The following is an 11,537-nucleotide window of genomic DNA, read 5'->3' as shown; positions in this document are numbered from 1 at the left end:
TCAGAGTTACGACGAAAATTTTATGGAACTACGAATCCGAAAAATACTTTCGTAAAAATTTATTTTTTATATTTCATTTATTTATTTATTTATTTATTCAAACTTTTATATTACTATATTATTAGTTAAATATTTTTTTGAAAATGATATTTTATTATTTTAATTATATTTCTGATCATGGGGCCTACACCTACACAAATCCTCATCTCACTTCTTGCCAAACGTCATCTTTTTTCCAGAGCTCCCAGGCTCTTTTTTCTCTTTTCTTCCCGTAGCTCTCCCCACTCTATCTCTCGCTCTTCACTCTCTCTCTATCTCCCTCAGTTATCTCTCTTTCTCGGATGGCAAACCACCACCACCATCACTCGCCGTTCCGGCGAACACCACCCAAAGAATCTCCCCATCACAAACCTAACCCAGGCCAAGACCCATCACTTCCTTGCTACAGAGCACCATCATTGTGCAAAAATCGAATCCGACGAAGGTAAGGCCTGAAACCTTCCTATAAATTTGTAGATCGTGCCTAAGATGACAATTTAGATGATTTTGAGACAGTTTAATGATGTTGGAACATAGAACCACGTTCGAAAGAACTCCCTAGTTTTCCGACGAACCATCCGAAGCTTTACAAGCCATTTCTAGCCAATATCGACTACGACTCAGCCCCACTTAGGTATATTTTTGTTCCTTATCTCTTGAACTTCATTTTGGCTTTAGAATTTTTTCTTTTTGTTGAGAAATGCACTCGTTAAAGCATTTCAAACTTTCCCGGCCAAACTGCGCCCAGTTTCGACTTCCTTCTTCCAATCTCCGGCGGTTGCAGCGACAACCGTCAGGAAAAAAAAAAAGGGCTTAAGCCCAAAACCTGATCCAAGCTCGACCCATTAACCCTAGATCCGGTTGGCCCATTTACCAAATGGATTTGGAATATTCTTTGGAATATTCTTCGAAATATTGTTTCCTTTGACTTTTTAGAAATTTTCTCGGAAACCCTCTTAGACTAATTTCGACACCCCAAATCTATTTTTGAAATCCATTTAGTGTAATTCCAAAGTTTTGACGTAGTTGACCGCCGGGGCGGCTTGGTTGACCTTTTAGGGTTGACCGTTGACTTATTGTAAAATTTGTTAGGGACCCTCCTTAGCGTATTTCGACGCCATGATTACAAATCTGCACTCCATTTTCCCAAATTTAATTATTTTAGTGGTGTTTTATTAATGGGTCCTAATATTATACTTAGGTGTGATTATTATCGATGACTCCAGCTTTCTTAGTTCGAACAGCTTCAACCCGACGACATGATCTGTGAGTAGGCCTTTTCTTTTATATAGTATATACATATTTGTTAGTTTCCATTTATACATTTGAAAAATAATTTCCTACATATGCCTAGATTAGACTAATGTTAACAAGAATTAGCGAAATGACGGAATTTACGAAATTATTTTGAATCCTGCGAGATGCACAAGTATGCATGGGTTGCCTTAATTATATTTGCAGCCATGAATAATATATGCTAACTAGAATTATCGAATCACTATGGCATGACTAAATTTATGTTATCTGTTCATCATTTGCTGCACCGGTGTTAGTACTCATCCGGGCCAGGGCCAGTCTTTCACGTGTATGTGCACATCGCACCGTACGCTCACTTTGGATCCATTGTAGGTGCCAATATTGTTCTAGATTGCTATAGGCAATTAGGACTCGTATGTGCTACGCATAGCGCCAGTCTTCACGTGATTGTAGTATTATAACGTATGTCATTATTACACCCAGTCATGTTCATGCCAGAATATCTTTGCATGAACTCGTGTGTCAGCATGTGTCAATGAGCATTCGATATGATATGTTTGCTTATGCGAGATTATGTGATTACGGACATCATGTGTCTACTTACGAAATATTGTGCCGTATTAATTCTTGAAATATTGCAAGCTACAGTAAGTATTTTCTTACTATACGTAGTATGTATATTTTGGAAACTACACTTGTTTTATGGCTAGGGGTTATTATGTTTTCGAAAAGGTTTTACAAATATTTATTTTTAGGCCCACTCACCCTTGTTTTTTGCCCTTCTAGGTTTTAGTGGCTGAGCATTCCTGTTGACGAGGATTCTTAGCAAATCTTGGTATCGGAGATTACCTTCAATGGTATAATTCTCATCTTATTTTATTGTACTTTACTTATGCTCTGACATCACATGTGAAATTGGTTCATTCCCGCTCACTAGGGTACTCTTGTATTTAGGCACTTTTAGTTTTAAATTTATTCACATTTTCCACATCACTACACTTCAAGGCTTCGTCACCCTCCGGGTGTTGGCCAACACAGCTCGATTCGGAATCCAGGTGGACATTCCAGGTCGGGGTGTGTCAATTGGACTCCACAAAAAGATTATAAATAAATAAATAAATTATTAAATGACATTATTATTTAACATATCGGGTGGAACAAAATATTGTACAAAATGTCATATTGCCACATAAGCCATCAAGTATCATTTTGATGTTTAAAATTTGGCATCTCATGTGGAGATGCTCTCATATGTCAAATTTGACATATAAAATTTGATTACATGACATTCCATTTAGGATTTGACATCTCTTTTGGATAGGCAATCTCCAAAAGAAATGTCAAATTATAAGAGTCAAATTACAATTGATGGCTGATGTAACAATCTGAAGCCTTATGTCAAATTATGTATCTCTCCAACCGAATTGTCAAATGTTATTTTATTACTTAAATAGAGTTTTAAATGCTTGCAATTATTTAAAAAATGTTGAAATAAAATTTTTACTTGTTGAAATGTTAGTGGAATAAATGACTCATCATTAAATGAATTAAAAATAAAATTGACATTGATGTCAAATTTGACACTAAATCACAAAGTCTTCAAATCCAGTCAGCAAATAACATTTCGGTTGGAGAGACTTTTGAGGTCAAATATACACAGTAAAATTCCACCTAGGATTTTGACATCTCCTTTGGAGATACTCTATCTCTAATGGAGATGTCAAAAGATAAATGTTAAATGTTAATTTGATGGCTGACGTGGCAATGTCAAATTTTCTCTTTTCCAACCGATATGTTTTTTTGTTATAAATGATATTTGTAGAATTCATTTTAAAAATAAATCAATTAAAATAAAATTTTAAGATCTATAATTGGTGCATTAATGGACCTACACAAATAATTAAAAATTATTTGACATCACCTTTTCTCATATGTCAATCCACATAGGATTGACATATCGGTTGAAACTTGTTTCGACCTTCAAATTTGATTACATGACATTCCACTTAGGATTTGACAAATTTTAAACATAAAATTTAAATTTGAAGTCTTATGTGGCACATTCATTATTTTGTAAGTTTCGTTCTCCAACCAATATGTCAAATTTAAACTATTATTTACTTTTATAGTTGCAATTAGTATTTTAAAACAAAAGATAAGTATAAAAATTATTTATTAATTACTAAAAATAGATTTGAAACTACTATCAAATTTGACAACAACTTTTTCTGCTGACTTTCCATGTCTGCCACATAGGAATTGGCATTTCGGTTGGAAAACATTTGTATGTCTTGTTTTTTACCATTATTGCTGATGTTGACTTTTTGACATCTTCTTTGAAGATGCTCTAAGAGTTCATTTCTCCCTCACTATATTTAGGAGCTCCTATATGAATCTTAGGAAGTTCATAGGGAGCATGACTGAAGTTGATTTGTTTTTAAAATTCTCCCTAAATTCCCGTTAGGAACTCATTTAGGAAGACCATTAGAGATGTTTAAGTCATCACTTCATTGCATAGACTAATAAAAATTCTAAAAGCTTCTTGCTGATACAAGTTCAATTCTTCTGTATTCAAAATTCTCTATGCCGTCCATATGCGCTATCTACTTGAGCGACCTCTGGCCATTCATTTAAACCCCACTTAATAGCGTTAATGCTTCAACTTATCTCCTCAATAAAATAAAAATAAAAATAGAATAAAAAGATAAATTAAGTCAAAATGACACGTGTCACTTAAATAGATTGAGCACAAAAAGGCTAAAGAGATTTGAGTGCAGAAGATTTGAAGTCTGCTAACATGGGTTTACATTCAATACACTAATAACAAGTATCATTCTTTCATCATGTTTTCGGCGAATCCAGATCCTCTTTATGAGGATCTCAAGAATCCGTGAATTATATCCGTTCATCGTACATCGTGCGATCATTCATTGTCTTTCTTTGCAACTGTTTGCTCACTTGGCTTTACATCCAATAAACTAATATGCTATAGATGAAAAGTTAGCAATACAAAACTTGAGCAATTAGCAGGGATGATTAGTTTTTGAGATTTCATTGCATAAATGATCAATTTTTGTAATGATGACATATTAATCATATTGAATTATTGATCATATATCAATGATTCAATGATGATATAACAACCACACAATGATGATGTAATAATAACATAATAAACACTGAATATTTTTGCAATCAAATGTCAAATGTTGATCATTCCTGCGAAGTGGCAAAAAAAAAAAGAAAAAAAAAACTTTGGGATTTCAGCAACAAATTGATTGATGGCGATTCCAAAAGCTGAATGAGAAACTTGCGCATATATAATATTGTTTTGTGGTGTGATTGCGGTGCAATTGGAAACTTCAAATGTTTTATGGTCATTGTCCTCTGGTTTTTGTTTGATGATTGTACTGTTAACTTTGTTAGTTGGTAGCTTGGTATGTAATGTTTTTAAAATGGTAATCTGTATAAAAATGAACACTTGACTCCAAGACTAAGGGGTGGTTTGGGAGTGAGGTGCTTAAAAAAAAAGCACCCATGAAAAAAAGCTGTGAGGGTTTTAGGTGTTTGGTAAACTGAAAAAAAAATGGCTTATTTTGGAAGCTGCTGTGAGAATAAACTGAAATCAAAGGAAAAAGCTGAAGCTGCTATTTGCAGCTTTGGAAAACTGGTTTTTTTTCAAAGCACACGGAGCTACAGTGCTCATTTAATGAAAAGATCCACTATCAGACTGTTTTTTTTTTTTTTTTTCCAAAAGCACTTTTACAAAAAAGTTTACCAATCACTCTGCTGATTTATTTCACAGCCGCTTATTCTCACAGCACAGCCGCTTATTCTCACAGAAGTTTTTTTTCAAATCACAGCAATACCAAACTAGCCCTAAGCTAGGAATCTAAAGCGGCCGGGATGTGACTCATATTTTTTTTTCCTTCAGGTCAAACGCATTGAACCAATAATGTTAATCAAGTTCTTTAAGAAAATGTTTTAATTAAGAATAACTAATTAACAATGTGTAATTTGATAGGTATATGATGCTTATCTGAAATTAATTGATAGTGAGAATATAAATTTTTTAATGTTAATATAATTTTTTTTTTTTAACAAAGCGATATTATTTACACTAAGAGAAGGGGGTGAGTTTAGCCTCACAATGGGCTAACAATAATGTGGTTCAAATTCACTTTTGGTAAGAACCAAATCTAAGACCTCTCACATACCAGTGAAAAGGAATACCACTAGACCGTAGTACTAAGTGACTAATATTAATATAAATGGTTTCATTCATTTACAGATCATCGAAACAATACTACTAATTGAATCTGAGTACCATCACTTGATACAACCTTTCACGTATATTATAATAGTACAAAATACATATTATTTGGTCATTCATGTTGTACCATGTAAACGAATTATACTACGCATTAATATTTCGCTACGACAGTATAATGTTTCCACATAGAGGAATTAGTCAGGATGTTCATGGGTTCATACAGGAGTCATGACGTGACCACAACACCCGTTCCTTGCGCTACGATTGGTCCTTTGACCTCGTCCTACACCTAGACGCCACCAAAGTCCGATTGGTATTGAATGACATAATCGTTGGACTCGACGGTAACGCGTAAGAGTTACACTTCTCATTTACTCACAAAATCCCAATTGGGCGGGACATGTTTTTAATTCTTACCCTAAATTGCCTCCCAACAGTAAATTCGACCGACTTGATTATATCAAGTTAATTACATTTACGTCTCTGGTGAAACTCAATTTGTGTCTCACTTTGACTCTTATTGTTAAAATCCCGTTAATTTAATTCAATCATTAACAACTGCATCATATGATCTTCTAGCATTACTATTTAACAAGTATGTTAAAACTGTTTATGTGGAACAAATAAGACCAATTGTTGTCGAGGTGTGTGACACACATCTTTACAACAATGGGTCTCGTTTGTGCCATATAAACAATTGGCGGTTTTGTTAACTAATTTTAGAGAGTTAATAAAAAAAATTGAGTTTAAAAAATCTTAAATTTGAATCTCATGAGAGTTTGATACCAATTTATTACTCCACTCTTTATTTTACTTTTTAACAAATATCTTACAGTTAAAACATCAGATACTCCTTGGAACTGAAAAAAAATCCTTAAATGAGCCTTGAATAGAGTTTGAAGTGGCGTTGTCATAAATAAACCTGATATTATTTGGGACTTTCTTGGGTGTTCCGGAGTATCTAATACTCTGAATATTTAACCATTTGATTTTGTTTAAAAAACAAAAATCAAGATTTAAGGGTTAAATACCAAGAATTTTTGTTATTAAATACCAACACTCAACCCGCCATAATGACATCTAATGTATTTTTGTTTGCTTTGGTTCTGCATCTTTGTCTTTACCCTCTAAAAGTTTTCAATTCTGTGATTCCAAATTGCTATAAATTAAGCAAGAAAGACCTTCAATAACTCAAATCGTCCCTCACATGTTCTTGTGCTTTTGACAAAAAGGAGAAGGAAAAAAAAAAAAGAACTCTGAGCTTCTCTGACTCTGTGGAGTTTTGTTATTGGTTGGTTGCTTAATTTTGTGAGATTTTTGGGAGATGGGTTTCTTTGCATTGGTGACGGGAAGGCGAGGGCCAAGTGGGTTTGGATCAGCTTCCACTGCTGAGCAGGTTACTGAAGGAGTTGATGCATCCAACCTCACCGCCATTGTTACTGGTCAGTTCTATTTCCATATTTTTTTTTTCTTGTCCTTTATGGGGATTTTTAATGGTCCGGAGTATTAACCGTTAAATTTTTGTCTAAAATACAATGATTTTGATCTAATGGTTTTAAAAGAACATAATACAAAATACTCGGGAGCACCATAAAAATTTCTTTTAAGGTGTTAATTTTCCTTCTACTTGTGGTTTTTTTTCTTTCAATTGTGGGGCTCTTTCAGACTACCAATCTGCAGGAGGACAAATATGGTTGGTTTTGTTGGTATTGATTAATTATCAATAAGGGAAATATCGTAATCTTCTTTAAAAAAAATCGTGTGTATAAATCTAACTATGACTATAAAGAAATGGCTTTGTCATTCATTGGAACCCTTTGCTGGGTTTTATTATGAACAAAATTATAGATATGGATGTGAGGATTTGAATTGTCCCACTTTTGAAAGTTAAGTTTTGCGTGAGCTTATAAGAATTTGGACTATCATTTCCATTTACAAAATAAGTTTGGGTGGAACCTTTTTTTTAGTAAATCGATATTTTTACACTAAGGGGATGGGGAGTTCGGCAAAGCCACACAATAGGTAGCCTAATTTGGTATCGAATTCGTCATCCACGAGATTCGAACCTAAGACCTCTCACTTCCAAATGAAGATGAATACCACCAAATCGTAGTACTGAGTGACAATTTGGGTGGAACCTTTAAATATACTTTCATAGTATCAGAGTTAGATTTGCTGACACGTGCTACATGTCACTTGATTTCCTAATTTGTTTGGTGTGTAACCTCAACTTTCTTCATACACAAATAAACATGAAATCAAAAGCGGTATCAAGCTGTACCATACTGCTTTTGAATGTAAATTTTGCGCAGCTAATTAACTAGAAACTGGGCCAATATCTTATTTCTTGGATTAACTATGTTCTGGTTTGAATTAAACTTTGCTGGCCCTGTTTTGTAAACTGCAGGAGGGGCTAGTGGGATTGGGTTGGAGACTGCAAGGGTGTTGGCACTCCGCGGAGCGCATGTCATCATCGCCGCCAGAAACCTTGAGGCTGCAAACGAAGCTAAACAGCTTATTCTTAAAGACAATCAAACTGCTCGAATCGATATTCTGAAACTTGACCTCTCCTCTATCAAGTCTGTTAGAGCATTCGTCGATAGTTTCAACGCTCTCGATCTCCCTCTCAACCTCTTAATGTGATAAATTCTTTCCATTTTTCCTAAAAATTTGATCACCATTTTTCAGTTGTTCAGTTTTACATATTTATATGTATTGGTTTTATATATGTTGCAGAAACAATGCTGGTGTTATGTTCTGCCCCTTCCAGCTTTCAGAAGATGGAATAGAGATGCAATTTGCAACCAATCATCTTGGTAATTTTCTACTATTATCTCTTTTTTGTTGTCATCTATCAAATTTCACTGTGGGGCCCATCTTGAATGGGAGAACATATAGATTTTTCGGTATGCTGCTACATCAAGTGTAATAATACAATTGGTTAGAAACTTGAAAAAGAAATTCCAACTTATTGTGTTATAACACTTAATGTATCGAACCGTGTTCTCGGCACTCTAAAAAATTTATCGGGAGAACAAACCGCTCTGCTAGGCACTTATCATATTCTACTTGGTAGTTAGCAGTCAAATTCATTTGGTGCCTAGTGTTTTTCTAAAGTACTGGGGTTGGAAGTGTTTTATTCCACTGATTGCAATCTAGTTAATTATATTTACCTATTTTACAGGTCATTTTCTGTTAACAAACCTTCTGCTTGAAAAAATGAAGACTACAGTTCAAACTACTGGTGTGGAAGCCAGAATTGTGAATTTGTCATCGATTGCTCATACAAGCACTTACGAAGGCGGGATTCGATTGGACAGGATCAATGATCCAGATAGGTAAGTAATGATTTGAGTAATCCATCTCTTTCCATGGTTTGATAGTTTATAAGCAGCTAGCTCTAGCTCACTGTTCTTTATGTGTCCTTTCAGTTACTCCACGTTAAATGCATACGGGCAGTCCAAATTAGCAAACATACTGCACGCCAATGAGCTCTCTCGTCGATTGCAGGTGATCACCTTTTACCTATATGCTGTGCATTACCCTCTTTTACATCCTAATTTCCATAAAATTCCCCGACCATTGTTACACATGTGCATCATATACCAATTAAATCACGAGGCATTTAGATTTTCATTCTTTACTAAATCGCACATCATGTTTGGTATCGGTTTTTTTTTTTTTTTTTTTATTACGATAAAGCATTTTATGTAAGAACAACAATCTATATAATGCTCAATCTACTCATTTAGATTTTAATTCTTTACTAAAATCGCACATCACGTTTGGTATCGGCTTTTTTTTTTTTTTTTTTTTATTACGATAAAGCATCTTATGTAAGAACGACAATCTATATAATGCTCAATCTACTCATTGTAGTCCAAAAGAAGGGATGTTTTGACACTTCATTAATGTCTTGCCTCAAAAGTTGGTAACTTGTGCCGCATAGGACTCACACTCACAATAAACATATATGATCCCTACAAGACTCTGGAGGCAGATGTAGCGGGTCTCGGAGATACAAAACTAGGCCACTCCAATGGAGATGACTAAAGGTTCAAAAGTTAAAATATTATCTAATTTGTCTAAAAATTTATCTTTAACCGAAAGCTGGGCTATAATTCTATGGAGTCCACAAGACCATTATTTAGTCAAATGAGCATTTGCATGGCTAAATATAGTTGCAATAATTGATTCATTCAACAAGTAAATTTGAAAACATTCAAAAGTCAAATTAACTAATAAATTTAAAAAGTAAAATTAAGACTAATAAATTATTAAGGAGATTATATTTAACCCTTCTAGTTTGAGATAGCTACGAAACCAAAAAGTATATTGAGCTTTGCCAAAGATGGCTGTCCCTATGCACAAAACTAAGAGTCATCAATGTTTTCGTACGGACAACGATCATTGGGTCGAGTAGCAATTTGGTATTTACACTAGGACGTTGCTTGTCTCTCACTGTTTAAACGTCATAATTTGAAATTTTGATTTATTCATTCTCTTTATTATTATTTATATAAAATTTTATTATATTTGGATGCCGTTTAATTATCTATATGAATCAAACAAGTTGATGGTTGATCACGAGAATATTATTTGTTAGTCGATTTGTTCGACATATATGGATGATTAAACTGTATTCAAATCAATTAAATTTTTTTATAGATGATAAAGAAAACAATCAATTCAAATCATGATATTTGTATGGTGAAATGTTTCACATAGCCATGTAAAGGATCCGGCTTCTCTGTACTTCCACTTCCCATACATTTTCATTCTCTCTTATTTTGTGAGATCACGGTTAAGTCATGTCAACATTTTATAATGATTTTTTTTTATAGAGATAATAAGACAAAAAGAAATAGTAATATAAATGTTAACGTAACTTAACCGTGACCGCACAAATAGGAGAGAATGAGAGTGTATGAAAAGTGTGAGGGCAGAGAAGCTCGATCTATGTAAAAATGAATGATCCAATTATAATTCTTCATTTTATGGGAATCAACATTTTCTGTAAAGATGTGGCTAGTAATTTCTGATGTCAATCAACCTTTTTTTTTTTTTTTCTTGTAAACTCAAGTCAAGTTCTGGTCCTAAATGGTATACTGTTTTGCCCGTCTGTGTGCAGGAAGAAGGGGTGAGCATTACAGTCAACTCTGTCCACCCAGGATTGATCACGACACGTCTCATGAGGCATAGTCCTCTTTTGATGAGTATGTTATGTTACACTCTCCCCACATCCGGAATTAATAAAAGAGCAATTATCTTACTTGCTCAATACACTGCATGATATGGTCTGCGGTGTTTGTATCAATTCATTTAAGTTATAACACGTGGTATTGTATTAACATAATTGAATGGTCCTTCTTTTCCAGAGGCTTTTAAGATATTCACCTTTTGCATGTGGAAGAACGTACCTCAGGTGATTAGTCTCACTAATTATATTTCAATTCCTCGTTTTAACAGAGGGGTTAAACTGTTATTAACTGGCTTGTTATGTTATTGTTTTTTTTTTTTCAGGGAGCAGCCACAACATTGTACGTGGCACTGCACCCAAAGTTGAAAGGTATAAGCGGAAAATACTATGTCGACTGCAATGAGACGAAACCCAGCAAAGATGCTGGTGATGAAAACTTGGCTAAAAAGCTTTGTGATTTCAGCAACAAGTTGATTGATGGAGCTTCCAAAATGTGAATCTTGGAAGCATCTTGTGTTAAATCTACGACAACATTATTATATGCAAAGGTTCGAGAGAAACTTACATACCATCGAAATGTTAAAGTCTGCATATTATTGAGTGATTAATTTGAAATACTGTCGTTTTGTCATATTAGTCGTTTGAATGTTATTTCCCATAAGGAATAAGCCGTTTGTTGGATAATATAGGTGCTATTAGGGTCATAGTGATTGTCATAATTATTTAACTTTAATGTTAGTTTAAATTGAAATTTTGCTTTGGAGTGAA

At 34.1% G+C, this 11,537-nt stretch overlaps 1 protein-coding gene and 1 long non-coding RNA gene across 2 annotated transcripts; both read left to right on the top strand.

Moving 5' to 3' along the window:
• Nucleotides 1–264: 264 nt before the first annotated feature.
• Nucleotides 265–2,518, top strand: LOC139194906 (uncharacterized). Its single transcript, XR_011579665.1, has 3 exons — nucleotides 265–673; nucleotides 1,241–1,305; nucleotides 2,083–2,518. It is a non-coding gene; the product is annotated as an uncharacterized lncRNA (long non-coding RNA).
• Nucleotides 2,519–6,524: 4,006 nt separating this feature from the next.
• On the top strand, nucleotides 6,525–11,537 carry LOC103433478 (short-chain dehydrogenase TIC 32 B, chloroplastic-like). Its single transcript, XM_029101163.2, has 8 exons — nucleotides 6,525–7,011; nucleotides 7,977–8,208; nucleotides 8,306–8,385; nucleotides 8,754–8,907; nucleotides 9,001–9,079; nucleotides 10,701–10,785; nucleotides 10,948–10,994; nucleotides 11,093–11,537. Exons 1-8 carry the CDS (start codon nucleotides 6,894–6,896, stop codon nucleotides 11,264–11,266), a joined length of 969 nt encoding a protein of 322 aa, XP_028956996.1. The 5' UTR covers nucleotides 6,525–6,893; the 3' UTR covers nucleotides 11,267–11,537.

Source organism: Malus domestica, chromosome 04 (assembly GCF_042453785.1).
Source record: "Malus domestica chromosome 04, GDT2T_hap1".
Classification (NCBI taxonomy): domain Eukaryota; kingdom Viridiplantae; phylum Streptophyta; class Magnoliopsida; order Rosales; family Rosaceae; genus Malus; species Malus domestica.
The sequence above is the reverse complement of the archived record's forward strand: the minus strand, read 5'-3'. Positions and strand labels throughout refer to the sequence as shown.